The sequence below is a fragment of the Lasioglossum baleicum genome, chromosome 1 (genome assembly GCF_051020765.1).
Source record: "Lasioglossum baleicum chromosome 1, iyLasBale1, whole genome shotgun sequence".
Taxonomy (NCBI): Eukaryota; Metazoa; Arthropoda; class Insecta; order Hymenoptera; family Halictidae; genus Lasioglossum; species Lasioglossum baleicum.
Genome location: NC_134929.1, coordinates 9,118,456 through 9,133,305, shown reverse-complemented (window position 1 = coordinate 9,133,305; position 14,850 = coordinate 9,118,456). Strand labels below are relative to the sequence as shown.

Sequence of the window (14,850 nt, the reverse complement as noted above, 5' to 3'; positions counted from 1 at the left end):
GCTGTTCATCGTTGAAGGTTCACCGTGAATTTGATCGATGGAAGCCAGCCAATTCCAGCCATGTGATTCGGTCCGTTTCTCTCTGTTCCAGGACCAATTCGAGAATCTATCCCAGCACACGCAAAAAGGGATAGAGTTCCTCGAACGGTACGGGCATTTTATTCGCGACAGATGCGCCATCGAAGTGGAGTACGCCGCGAAACTCAGGTAAGAAGCTCTCCCAGGAGCGAGAAGCTTTTCGTCGTCTACGTTGATCGGATGATCACCTGTGCCAAGGTCCACGATGTATAGAGGCTCGTACGCCGCCGTAACCGATTCACCATGCTGCATGGTGGTGGGTCTTGCCTTGCCGTGTCCATGTCTTCTTTTCTCTTTTTTTTATTTCCATAAATTAACAAAGGCCCGAGTAGCCGAGGTTAACGATTTCAATGGGACATCCTGTATAACGAGCGCGTCTCACGCACCCCACGAGTTCACGGACGCAAGATGCAGCCGGTAATATTGTATTAAAGGGCCCCCTTGTTTGTTCCGTGAATGCCGTCTACTGTTGCACACGTTTGTTACAACGGGTGTCTCGAAACACTCGATCCTACGTTTACGTCTCGCGCGTTCACCCTTTACGGCCTACCGGGGTCTCACCGACGTTCTACTTTTATCTTTTCGGCAGCTTTCCGATTGCTTCGAACTCTTTGCTCGTTTCGAGACCTGATTTATAATCGATCCATGCTTCATTTCTATTACCGATAACGCCGCGCGAGTACCTGTCTTTTTCAAGATACAAGGTGGTTTGATTCGCGAACCGGTTCAAATTCAGCCACTAGTTTTTCGAGCGACCACGATCGAACGTTCTTTCGTAGGGAAAGCAGTTCGATTTGAACCGGCTCGTCGATCGAACTTGATTATAATTCAATTTCTATTGCCGATAACGCTGCGCGGGTACTTGTCCTTTTTCAAGTTCTATTTGAACCGGCTCAATTTTTATTGCCGATAACGATGTGAGCGTTTTTCAAGATGTGCGTAGGGTGGTTCGATTCGCGAGCTGGTTAAATTTCAGTTTAAAGCGACCACGAAGGAACGTTCTTTACGGATGCAGGCCGCGAAGCACCTGAGTCTCGGTTGCGCTTCGATAGCTGGTTTTCGAGCCGACAGCCGGTAGCCGGGAACGTCGGTTAACTTGTTAGTCCTCGTGGCACTCGCGCTAATGTAAGCTACATCGTGTTCACCGGTTGTTTTTGTAGGTTTTTAATTGCACGATTGCACCGGTACGCGCGACCGCCGTCGCTCGGACAGCGTTCCCGTTTAACGGGCTAATAGAGATCGCAATTATCAGTCGGTTACTTAGTCGCCGGCTATTAATACCAGAGAATCTCCCGAGCGACTCTAGACGAGTTCGTAATTAATAATCTCGCGTAACTGGCTCTCGGCACTGCCGGCTTTAGAAATCCCGATTATCTGGATCCTCGATCGTCGGGACACCGTACAAAGGAACGTTTGTACGCGGATCCGACGTCGATCACGGCTACCAGTTTCCATCCGAGTTTTCCACTATTCACCCGAACAATCGAGGTTCCATGCGGGCTCGACGGGGACGACTCGAGCGTTCGTATCGATCGCGAGAGCATTTCTTGTCGGCGGATCGAACCTTACGATATTTTAAGCAACGCGACCAAGGATTGCCGCTATCGCTCGTCGCGATCCAACAGATCGAAGAGAAGGCCGAGCGAAGCGACCTCCACCGATTTTTCCTCGAATCGAACCTCGACCGATTCGAAAATGCTCGATACAAAAAATGTTTGCATTGATTGCGAGACACAGGAACTAGGGATTGCAATCCCGCGTCATTAGTCCAGTCAACGAAAAATCGTAGAGGATAATGGAAGGAACACAATTTTCAACTTTGGGACTTTGTTTGGACTAGTTAGGAGGTAAACATACTAAAAGTCCCCACTGCTAGGAGGTGAGCGGGTGCAGGGGCACGTAGAAGATCCCTTTTTCGGTTTTCCGCTTATATTTCGGAAACTATGTGCCCCCTGCACCCCGCTCACCTCCTAGGAGTGGGGACTTTTAGTATGTTTACCTCCTAACTAGTCCAATCAAAGTCCCAAAATTAAAAATTGTGTACCTTCCATTTTCCTCTACGATTTTTCGTTGACTGGACTAATGACGCGGGATTGCAATCCCTAACAGGAACGAAATCCACAAATTTCTTTCTTCTTTTAATTATCTGATTCAGCTGAAATCAATACGCCGATGTCTTTAAATCTTTCTAATATGTTCACTGCTTCAAATCGTGCTTACCCATTTTTGTCATAGATGCATAATGTTCGCTGGATCAAAATGAACAAAAGCAAACGTGACGGTTTTTAAGCTGATCAGTTTAAACGATTAATCGTGTCGCGCGTGTAAATCGGAGGAGGGGGGTGGAGGGAGCGATTTCGCGTTCTCGTCACACACAAATTCATCCGGAGAGCACGTTCGCAGTCGTTGCATATAAATTATAAATTATCACGGGCACGTTCCTTGCGCCTTAACGCGCCGTAATTTCTGCGATACAAGGCTCGCGCGTTGCTTGCGCTATGCTCGCGCGTCGATCGTGCAAATACAGGAGGTACCGTTCACCGGCAGTCTCAGTTTTCCCCGACGATACGCGACGAGGGACGACAAGAGGCGACGTGCCGTTGATTTTCATTAAATGCATTCCGATACGGATACACGGCGTGCCTTCGATCGCGAACGGTTTCGTGCCCGCCCGGTTTCTCAGTCAAGCGAACGAGCAAAATATCCCGTCCCGGCTACCCTCTTCCGTGAAACTCTCGCACGGAAAATATGCACTGTTCAAAATATTCCTTCGAAATCTCTATCATCGTCGCGCCGCGATATCGTGTCGGATCCAAATTTGATTTCGCTTCTATGTACATGTTGTTACATGTGTCTAGAAACACATTGCAATATGAATGTAAATTAGAATCATGTCAATTTTAATGTGGCCCTTCCTTTTATTCCGGAGTGTCGACTAACCTCCCGGATAAATCGCGTGCGTACACACACAAAGCTGTCCAACATCGGACGGTAGCTCATTCTTCTGTTACTCGGAGTGATCAGAAAATGTATGTACTTCTTTTCCCATTTTGAAGAAAACTTCTAACGATATCGCGATGATTCTCTTGCGGTGCTTCCGCCCACGCCAGGTTAATGTTATCTCATACTCGTATTCGTTTCTTTCCGATCGAAAGAAAATTCTACTTCTCCAAATTGTTTTTCACTCTTAGGATATCTCCGCCACAGACAAGTTGTAATCGGTACAGCTGCGAAAGGAATCGTAGAGCACGGTGAACACACGAAATCGCTTCTGCAGAAGTTTCTTTGATAATTGAAATCTCGATGAATGGGTTCTCGTAATTGTTTTAATTAATTGTTTTCAAATTACTTTGTTGTTTTTAAATATCTGCTATTTCTACATTCACGAGGCGCAACTTGCTTCCGAATAATGCAAATTACGCCTCGTAAACGTAAAAATAGGACTTTTGAGGGTGACTGCTTTCATCTATCACATTTGACTACTTAAAGGCGCATCCCGCACACGCTTGCAATCCTGGAAACGAGTCTATCCCCTCAATAAGTCGAAACCCGGTCGCCTTGTTATCGAGTGAAATGGTGATCGACGAGTTTTGGACAGCGACCTAAATTCGAGTGGACCCGAGAATAACTTATCCGATATTTGGATGGTAACCCAGACCCAGCTAGCGAGGAGAGGTGAGGAGAGAAGAAAAGTGAGCCAGCGAAAATAGCTTTTCCGATCGGAGGCGTACTCGAACGGGTCTGGAGTCGATCGGAAACGATGTTCCCCACTCTGCGAAGTCAAAGTCCCGCGTTCGACCCGTTTCCTCCGCAGGCCCGACGACGTACGGTCGATCTGGTATCAAGGACACGTCAACTTCCGGATGATAGTGCACTTAACAGCCGGCACACATTTATCGCTCGTAGCCCGGCCCGGTCCGGCCCGACTCGGCTCGGCTCGGCGTTGTTCGAATTAGAATGAGTCGGCGGAGCCGTTATTCCCTGCCACTCGCACTCGAGTAAACGACCAAATGATTCGAGTCCTAATTACTCGACGAGTCGTCACTCCTTTCACGACCTTGCCAGAACTGCTAATGGTCAGTTGATGGTCTTGACCTGGTGAAATTTTCGTGATTTCTAATCGAAAGACTTTCTAATTTCTGCGTGGACGAATACGGTATTTCGGTGTGCATATCGCGAACCTACGCAAACTCCACGCGCTTCTCGAAGAGTCCAGCGCCGGTTTCTGGTCTCGACCGAGTTCCCAACGCAACCGAAACTCGTCGTTGCGCCTCGTAAAATGACGATTTATACTATTCGCGCAGACACGGAACGGTACCGACACTTCGCGATTCAAATGCATTGAAAAATATCTCTCTGGTCGGATACGTTCCGTGTCTGTGCGGATAGCATAAACCGACCTTAATCCGTTCGTTCTCGTGTCGAAACGAGCGCATCGGAACGTCCAACGGTCGCTGCGTTGACGACGAACCGCAGACGCTAGATAAGGAGACACATTATCTGTAATGGGTTCTCGGACTGTCCTCGACTTTTCTCGGGATTACGCGAAAACGATCGTCCATCTTAGGGCAGAGGCGGTGCGGAATGGACTGAAACGTCGATGCGCGACGCTAATCTCGCCCCGTTTCTGATTGCAGACGTCTCGTGAAGAGCTATCAGCCGAAGAAGAAGGAGGAGGAGGATTCTCAGTGAGTATGAGCCAACGTTGAAGGCGTAATACCGGATCCACGGCTCGGCAACGATCTATGTGGCCCGTCGCGGACGATACTCGAGAAATAATTCCGTTCTCGAAATCCATCCGCGGCGTTTTACTTTTCCTCGCGACGCGATGCGTAAATCACCTTTTAATGATCCGACGATCTCGATCCCGAAGACGTACGATCTCTCGCCGGCCGAATACGGCTCGTTTCCCCGCTGGAATTCACTGCTAGCTGGCATTCAGCCCACTTTTTCCGTGCAACCGTTGTTTCTTTCGCTTCTCGGGTCGATCCTCGATATTCGTTCCCCCTTGTCCGAGATTGATACCCGGTTGCACCGGATTTCCCTCTGTGAACGGTAAAACGGTGGAACGGTAAAATGCGACTCGAACACGGTTCTCGGGATCCTTTCGTTCATCGAGCACACTCGGGCACCCTGCCTACGCCCTACGAACACTTTAGGGCCTGCCAAGGTCCACGGAAATCGATAGAACGGTACTAGTCCCCTGCCGCTTTAACCCTCATCCGTCCCTCATTTCACGAACTGAATCTGTCCCTCAGTGTCAGAGTTGTGTTGAAGTTGAATTACAGTTCAATTACGAATTATAATCACAAAGTAATTCAATTACATTGTCTTCAGTTATTTCGTAATTCCAAATTCTATTAATATGTATAACTTATTTCGAGAGAACTGTCTATTCAAATTGACACGATTCCTATTCCCCTAATCGAAAGCAAGATCATCATTAACGCTTTGGATTCGAGGCAATTTTAATTCGAATATCAACACATTTCTTTCGACTCAGATCATTTTTATTCTGTGTAATCTCTTTTACATTGTGCACGTCAAATTGAACCTGTTTTCCCATACAACAGTTGAGCTTTTTATAATTTATAGAACACAGACGAATTGAATAATATTAAAACTGTTTTGAATATTTGTATGGCAATTATCACTGGCCCCTCGGAGACACTGTTCGAGTGCAAAGGGTTAATTAATACGTATACGATCTGACAGGCAATAATCGAAAAAATATCGCACGTAGAGGGGAGAAATATTTGGTTCACCCACGTGTTTAGCATTCCGCTGACGGAGCGGTATAAAACATAAAACGGTAGCTAATCTGTTATCTGTGGGCGTGGGCGGGTCGCTTTATAAGTTCAGTAACTCGCTCGATTCGCGCCTACGGGCTCGTTTTCCGCGGACCAGCCTTCTTCCCGTTTCGTCTCTCGTTTGGTCTCGTGCGTCATCGGGATTCGCGTGGGAGCGTGATCGATCCTCCCGCCCCTAACCTCAGACTCCCCCGTTGTCGTGAGTCTATCCGTTTTCGTGTACCTGTTCCGCGTTCGAGCTGTTGGATCAACGACGAGGACACAGAGCAGCGTAACAAGGTTCGCGAAATCCGTGTTGTTCGCGCAGGTACAGCCCGTGCCGGGCGTTCAAGCTGGAGCTGAACGAGGTGAACGATCAGGCGGGTCAACGGGAGGTGATCGCTGAGAATCTGCAGGCGAACGTGCTCAGGGAGCTGAACATACTGGTCAAGGACTTCAAGGAGGACAGAAAGAAGCACCTGCAGGAAGGCGCCAGATTGATGGCGACCCTCGCCGGACAGATCGGAAATCTGGAGCGGGCCAGGAAGGCCTACGAGAAGGCGTTCCGCGAGGCGGAGAGGTCCGTCGAGAACTACCAGAGGGCGGACGCTGATCTGCATCTATCCAGAGCGGAAGTACGTCGATCGATTGGCGCTTCGCCCACCTTTTTTCGACCCTTCGACCCCGCCCTCCCATCAGACTCGACCCGCTAACCTGTACGATTCCCCTTTTCCAGGTGGAGAAACAGAGGATGAATATGACGCTGAAAACACAGCAGAGCGAGGAGGCGAAAACGGAGTACGCGAATCAGCTGCAGAAGACGAACGAAATGCAGACGCTGCACTATCACACGGCCATGCCAGAGGTGTTCCAGCACCTCCAGGTATTTTTCAGCTTGCTCTCGTCCTTTCTCCGATGCGTCATCATCCGAGCCGTCGCACAGTGTGATATTGTTCGATCATTCAGGGGAATTAAATTATTAATGATGTTGTTTCTTTTTTTATTATCATGTATTGTGTTAGAACTACTCAGAATATGATGATTTCTAATTACTTTATTTTGTATTCGACCTGAATGGTCGAAATATCACACTGTGCGTCGTAAAATCGGATTTTATCGGCTGCTCGTAAATAATATAGTAAGATAGATAAAATAGAAAGATAAAGAATAATATCGTAAGAAATATAGTTGATCAATAGACTGCGGATATTTATGCATTGTCCAATTTTTGTAGACAAATTTTAAGAAAGTGGAATGAAATAAAATGCTATTTTTAATGGGAATAGCCTTTGTACATCTGAAACAAATAACAATTGTACAAAATTCTATCGAGTTTTATATTCGAGCCTCTTTTGAACATTTTCGTAAGCCATAAATGCACAAAGATCTGCAGTCTATCAATCGAATAGTATCGAGGAAGTGAAATGATAAAAATAGCAAATTGTACCTACCCACTTTCATCACAAATGCATCAAATTCGCAGTCTAATGATGACCAGTAAAAATTGCACGTGCAAACGGTGTAAAACGTACCGGTCACGCGGTTCGATTTCCCGCTTCTGCTGATGCAGATCGTCTTACGTTCAGGTCTCCCGATTCCTATTCAAACGATCTCGGTTTTTCTCCGCAGGAGCTGGACGAGAAGAGAATAAAGAACATGCGGAATTACATGCTGAAATCCGTGGAGATCGAGCGGGCGGTCGCGCCGATAATCGCGCAGTGTCTGGACGGCATCGAGAAGGCCGCGAACGAGATCAACGAAAAGGAGGACACGATGATGGTGATCGAGCGGTACAAGAGCGGGTTCCAGCCACCGGGGGACTTCCCGTTCGAGGACCTGTCCGTCGCCAAAACCTACGACAGCAATAGTCAGCTGTCGCAGCCGGTGATGCAACCGATACACAACCACCTGACGGCGAAGGGCACCGTTTCCGGTGGCAAGATCAAGAAGAGGGTCGGCCTCTTCGGCATATTCAGCAGCAACAAGGTACACACCGAAAGACGTTCGCTTGTGGCACCTGGACGACGTAGACCACCGCGACACACCACTGTGAATCTGGCATATTCGTTCACTATCTACTCCACATTTAGTCTCGTTTCATCCGTTAACCCGTTGACCTGTACAGAGGCTGTCTCTCGAACTACGATTTATTTTACGTTCACAGTGATTAGACCTTCCTCGTCGTTCTTAACACGTTTCGTGTCACGTGTACCACACCGATGGTACTTTAGACAGAAGAGGACAAAAATTTATATTCACTGTTTGCCTATTTTCCAATGACTGTACAATATCGAGACGAAACTAAAAAAGTGTTCAATTTGATGTTATAGTGCAAGGGATTAGCTATACCATTATTCAAAATATTGTTTAGATTATCAAATATGTTGGTATCTAATCAATTACTAAACATTTAAGTATTGTACGATGTGTTATATCAATTTCAAATCCATGAAATGAAGAAAATCATATATGTAGAGTGGAATTGTTCTAGTTAAAATAATTTTGACTGCAAAGGGTTAAATGTCTTCGTTTGTCGTTGATATCGAAAACAGTGTCAGAACGTTACAGAAAATATTTTCGTTCGTCAGAGACTAGAATAAAAATCTTCTAGGTTGAAAGATATGTACTGATATCGGAATGAAAATTGCTTCGAGTTTGAAGGATTAACTGGTTAACGGATCGAACGGGAAACCTGGGGGTAGTCACGACATGCACGAACCGATATATCCCAGCCTCTCTTTGTTTCTCTTTTTGTACTTGCATCCCCATCGGTCGACAGGCCTGCGATACGACGCACGCAGCATATCTTGTCGAAGCATGAACGATACCTTCCGAAAGATCTTTCTCTTACTCTCGGCAACGCTACAGCGATCTGCACCGTGCCAGCACCTCGTGAACACCGTGTCGCGTTTCACACTCGGTCCGAACTAGCCGGACCGTTTCGCCGGAATTCTCGCGAGACACGCACAACTTATCTTTCTTCTGTACTTTTGATTAATTTCGGTGGATGGTTCGATCTGCCTGTGGTCTCTTGTTTCCGATCTTCTCCCGGGGACTGTGCGTTTGGATACGAATTGCGCTTTGTAAGTACGTGTTGTGTGTCCATGGATCGCTTGTTCGCCGCCTGCCAGTGTGTAACGATCTCTTTGCATCCTTTCCGTATGCATATAGTCGGGAAACGCGACAGTGACAACAAGCGATTGCGTGTCGTTAGATGCATCTTGTCGGTCGAGCAGAAACTCGGGAACGTGGTCCGATAATGTTTTCATGTCGAATGTTCGTGATTCGAGCAAGTCCGCTCTGCCGCTGAGTTTTTGCTCGAGTTCGAGATCGTTTACCGATCCATTGTCGCTAAGTGATACGTTTTTTGGACTTTGTTTCATGCGAACAACAGAAGTTGATCGAGGTGTGCATAGCTTTGAAGGTCTGTCTTATTCTTTACCACACGCCCGTTGCCTTTCGTTCGACAGCCCATGTCAGAATCACGAAAACCGTTCACGAACTGCTCTCTCTCTCTCCCCTGGTCCTTCCGATTTCTGCTTCCTCCGCGATCGCGAGTACGCTTCAGCCGTGTACAGTTAAGGGGGTGGTCCCGTTTCCAGAATTACAAGGGTGCAGAATGCGCTTTCTCACTTCTCGATAATGCAGATACAGGGTTTTTCAGTAGACAAACGCGTTAAATAACAGTCCTACTTTTACGTTTACGAGGCGTAATTTGCATTATTCAGCAGCATGTAGCTGTCGCAGCTTTATGAAAATAGCTACATGCGCAGCTTTGTGAACAACCCCATCTTCGCATTATCGACGCATCCCGCACCCTTGCAATCCTGGAAACGGGACTACCTCCTTAAACTCTCGTCGAACCTGTTAACCGAGTGCGAGCCTACGATCGTTAATCGTAAATATCTGTCTGCGAGCCTAGCAAAGGGTGTCTTTTTAACCCGGCAATTCGGGTACACGTGCACCCTTATTTTATAATCTTGATAGAACTTTAAAGTTAAAAAAATGACGCAAATAGTTGACACGTTCAGACCGCAGTATAGAACAATACTAAATGCATAAAATCCGCTGTCTAACGATGAAATAACAGTTAACGGGACGCTCTCCGTAAACTCTCTTTCTCTCTCACTCCGTTAACAGGTTAACGATAGTTCGCTCGACTCTGAGTATGCTCGTGACAGCCACGCCTAACATCGTCGCTCCTGCGCTCTCCCCGTTGCCATTCTCGTATCGTAGAATTAATTAACCCTTTTGGTCGTTCGAGCTCGTTCGTGTCTGCGCTGCGAAACTGACTGTCCGGTGTACGGATGCATGCATGTTGCAAGCCGAAAGCTTCAGAGCTGAAAGGGTTAATCGCCTCGATATGTGATCCAGGGATGACGATTCCCCTGTACCGCGTATCGTGTCTAACTTTCGCTGCGCCAACTATCAACCATCAACTACCAACTGCGTGCCATCTCCTTTTGTTCTCTCATCGTAATCACACGTTATCCGTAGCGATAGCTAGAGTCGATCTCTCTTTGCAAGCAACCGGATACTTAAACGATGCAATTGCAGAACAACGTGCCTGGATACGGGGACGGGGCGAAGGAGGACTGCAGCGATCTACCACCGAACCAACGCAAAAAGAGACTCCAGCAGAGGCTCGACGAGATCCAGGCGAAGATACAGCAGGAGACGGCGGCGAGGGATGGCTTGATGAAGATGAAGGGCGTGTACGAGCAGAACCCGGCGCTCGGCGACCCGATGAGTATAGAAGGACAACTGAATCAATCGAGCAACAAGCTGGATAAACTCGGTGTCGAGCTGGCAAAGTTCCAAGGTTATCTCGAAGAAGCGATGCGCGCTGGCGTCAGTCTGTCCAGGTGACCTTGCTTGATTTCAAGTAGCTGTAGAGATTCCATTTGTCGGAACCACTGGCGCCATTGAGGTATAGGTACCAGTTATCGTGCCCCACCCGGTTATCGGACACAAAACAACCTTTTTAGAAATTAATGAAAATAACACGAAGTATCTAGTATTACTTTATTTTTCAAAATAAAATTGACGTTTCCCCTTCGTATATAAATCAAAAGTATTACAATAATTTTTGTTTAAGATATAGAAAACATCAGTTACATATATTAGGTTGGGGAAAAAGAAATCCATCATTTCTCCGCTTGAGATAACGTAATAATAATGGATTTCTTTTTCCCCAATCTAATATATAAAAACCTCATTCCCCGGGACAACGCAATATTTTGTTTCCGATTATACAAAATGCTAAGAATCTGTGATACATCAGAGGATAATAACATAATGATTTTATTGTGCTACGGTATAGCAAGCAATTAATTAATCCGGTAATTGGTACCTTCACCCTTTGGGCTGGGAACCCGGTTTTGTGGCCAAAACTATTGTAGCGTTATTTCAAGGTCCAACCTTATATTATTAGAGGTCGTTGTATTCGTCTCGATATAAATTACAATATTATTGACGTGATCTCCATTTTCTAAGAAAGAAGTTTACTTTTATTCGTAGAAAAGTGAATACCGATCAATTTTTATTGGAAACACTTTTTTGTCAGATCATCAGAAACATTTGAAAAGTTGTGTTAACTATGTACGTGTTCTGGAAAATTACTTTTTCTGTGGCCAAAATAAAAAATACGTTTACATCGGCTTTTTTCAATGCACTAGTATACGTGTACTTAATTCTACCGTGTTCACGATCTACTTAACCGCTCGGCACGGCGAAATCTAACGGCCCGAAATCGTTTCAGCCCCAGTCAAGCGCCGCGAAAGCCCACCAGCAACGGATCCGCAACCAGACCGTTGAGTTCCAGAAGATCCAGCCATTCGGGGGGAGAGGAGAGCCTCTCGAGATCGGCGTCCGACTCCAGCGTGAGCAACGCGAACGCCAATCAACCGACACACAAGAAAAGCGCCCCGGGTACACCGCAACCCACCCACGGGTAAGCTTTTTAGTCGTCAGCGTCGATAGCCGTCGATAACGATAAGCTCAGGAACTCATTCTACTCGAAAAATCAATGTATTCTTTTCTTTCTTCTATTTTTCTATTGTATTCTTATTAACGGAAGAATCGTCGCGATAATTACCAGTCGTGTCTCTCTCTCTGTCATTCTTTCTCGCGCTGTTTCACTCTGTCTGAATTCTAAAGTCTAAGACATACAGATCAGAATTTTTAACTAGACCAATTAGACACGCTTTTCGCTTTACGGTACTGATGCACAGTTCCACGAATAGCCCGGAATCTGGTCTCGGGGAATCGAGGACGTCACTTCCTGGCAGCGGTGGCGAAGAATATTACGTTGACGAGATCGATGCTCAACCGCCATTGGGAACGTGTAGAGCTCTCTATCCTTTCGATGGTGAGTACAGCGAGATTCGTAGACCACGGATCTTGATTCGTTTTATTTCTACCACGAGGGATCTATTAGAGCCCGTTCAGACACGGCAGAAACCGTGCGTTTTTTGGTTCGGATTGTTGGTCCGCGCGGACACGTGTGAACTAGAGCTGTTTCTTGCGAGTAGACTGCGGATCTTTATGCATTTATAAAGAAATTGGTTCAGTGAAATATAAAACAGTGAACGATTAGAAAAATTTAAGAATACTGTAATGTTGTTTTGAATGTAACGAAGTCATTAAGGGATGATATAAATTTTAATTTTGTTCCTGCTTCCCGCAATAAATGCAGAACATTTTTATTTTGCACAAAGATCCGCAGTGTACACTAGCTCGGCAACAATTTTTGGTGGCTCCACCACTTACCGTAGTCTAATATGTTCTATTTGCTTCAATGTCCCAAGACGTGCTTAGTCACAGGTGGAGCAACTTGGTTGGCCGAAGACGCTAATGTAAATAAGATCCGCGCGGTTTCCGCCGTGTCCGAACGGGCTCTTAGTCGATGAAAAAAGCGACAAGCGTTTAGATCTGAAATTTCTGTGTTCAGCTACCAGCGAGGGATCTATACCGATGTACGACGGTGAGGAGCTGTACATGATCGAGTTGGACCAGGGGGATGGCTGGACCCGAGTCCGACGCATCTCGCAGCCGATCGAGGGCTTCGTGCCCACATCTTACATCGAGTGCCACCTGTTTAACACTTAGCCACTACTTCTAGGACGTTAAACGATTACGAAGCGAACGGCGAGTCGCGCGAATGGAGATGCGAGGGTCTGTAAAACGCTATTTGGTTCAGTACGGTACACTGGACGACGAAAAATAGCTACCCAGCGAGAATTTCCCGGCTGGAGGGGTCTCTTGTGTGGATCGATCGGCACATGAGATTCCAAGAGAAACACTGCTACGTTCTAATAGTGGGCCTAAGCGTTACCGTACGATTCCCGTGCGTCCGCAAGCGAGCAAAGAGATTCCGATGATGTGCCAATGGGACCGACTTGCCCGGTAAGATCGATCGTGTGCGAAACGTTTAGTCAATTACGTCCAACACGCTTCCCTTCGCTCTCCGTGTCGTTGATCGGACGAGAAACGAGAAAGGAAGAATGGAAAGAAGGACGGAGAAAAAAGAAGAACGAGTCCCGAAGCTGGTTAACGAACCTCGGCTCGACGAATCCTGAACCCGAGGATGATCAAGATCACCCACGCATCGGATACTTCGAAAGTACGGTACCGTTTTCTACGAAGGAAAGGACAGCCTGATCACGCTTGACCAGCCTTGGAAATTGTGCCTCTCTGTACTTTGATCGTGCACAGCCGAACAATTAGCAAGCACACTGCTAAACGAAAGTAACATACTCTCTGTGCCTCACAAGAAGTCCCTCGAGACGGCACAGGGGCAAAGGGGTCCTCGCTCGCACACTTTAGCCAATAATTCGGCTAGAACCGAAAGTGCCAGTGGAATCACCCAATCGGATGGCTTGCCGCCGCATTCCTTTCGAATTCCTGCCAGGAGATCTCTTGCGAGGCACGGAGAGTACTTTTCATATACACTTAAATAACACGCTCCGCCTATACACGCGTGTCAACTATGCATACACCGAACAACAAATATTGTGCGATCGTTGTGTAACCGCATGAATTTTCTCTACCCTTGTTTCCCCTGTGTATCGACTCGATTGTGAAGCAGGCGACTCATGTGGACGATTCACGCGCTATCTCCGCCGACGACCAAGAAACTTGCTAGCGCTTCTAACCATTATACATTTGTTCGCGCGTGAACATATACCCGCAGCACCTGTTAGCCGATATTCTTTCAACGCGTCGAACAAGAACGATCTCACGTTCTGGTTATTCGAATCGCGAACACGCGCGCGTATCTATCTCTCTCGGCGAATATACGAGAAGCCGCGTAATCGAATCGAAAGATACGCGCGTTCAAGTACAAAGGACGAGCAGCGAGCTCGTCTTCCACGGTTGACAGGTGGAAAAGAGAAAGTATACTCGTATACAAACACGTTAACGTTTCTTGTCTACGCCCGACGATAGCGAATCCGACTACTTTACAATTCTGTTCGAGTCGTTATCGTCTTCTATTGTTGTATTAGTTTATTAATCGACGTCTTCGTTTTTAAGCTCAATGATGAGGGTGATTAGGTGGTGCTCTGTACAGCAAGTAGACCGCGACCAGTGGTCTCGGCGAACAATTTTTGTTTCGACGATGTTGCCTGAATGTGAATTTAGTTAGGATATATTTCTGTACATACTGCAAAGGGAAATGGGAGGAAGAACGGGAGCGAGTGGTACACGTGTGAGTGCCAGATTCGACGTATTCTGCGAGCCGTTGGGTCTCCCTCCATCGACGGGGACAACGCGCGAAACGATGGCGTTTTTCCGAACAAACCCTCCCTCCCTCCTCCTTATATATTTCTTCTTCTTCTTCGCCTTCACCAGAAACTCCGTCGTTTCCGCGTCTTTCGAGGGAGAGCTCAACCGTGCGCCGTTACACAGCCTAGATTCGTCCTAGATTCGATTGCGATGTATCGGAGTCGTGTAGTCGTATATATATTCTCGCGTATCAAAA

The 14,850-nt window shown here is 46.8% G+C and overlaps 1 protein-coding gene across 6 annotated transcripts in view; it reads left to right on the top strand.

The window, feature by feature from the left end:
* Nucleotides 1-14,368, top strand: part of Cip4 (formin-binding protein 1-like Cip4) — a 46,387-nt gene extending 32,019 nt beyond the window's left edge. Inside the window, exons 2-11 of one of the 6 annotated variants that reach the window (XM_076431685.1) lie at nt 92-207; nt 4,716-4,766; nt 6,196-6,502; nt 6,604-6,750; nt 7,497-7,853; nt 9,262-9,291; nt 10,425-10,732; nt 11,629-11,820; nt 12,101-12,237; nt 12,820-14,368. In XM_076431685.1, the coding sequence (XP_076287800.1) occupies nt 92-207; nt 4,716-4,766; nt 6,196-6,502; nt 6,604-6,750; nt 7,497-7,853; nt 9,262-9,291; nt 10,425-10,732; nt 11,629-11,820; nt 12,101-12,237; nt 12,820-12,977 (1,803 nt within the window). In that variant the 3' untranslated portion in view covers nt 12,978-14,368. Of the gene's footprint in view, nt 1-91; nt 208-4,715; nt 4,767-6,186; nt 6,503-6,603; nt 6,751-7,496; nt 7,854-9,261; nt 9,292-10,424; nt 10,733-11,628; nt 11,821-12,100; nt 12,238-12,819 lie in introns of all 6 variants that reach the window. The other 5 variants (XM_076431606.1, XM_076431780.1, XM_076431522.1 and 2 more) reach the window with 5 other exon arrangements.
* Nucleotides 14,369-14,850: the final 482 nt, after the last annotated feature.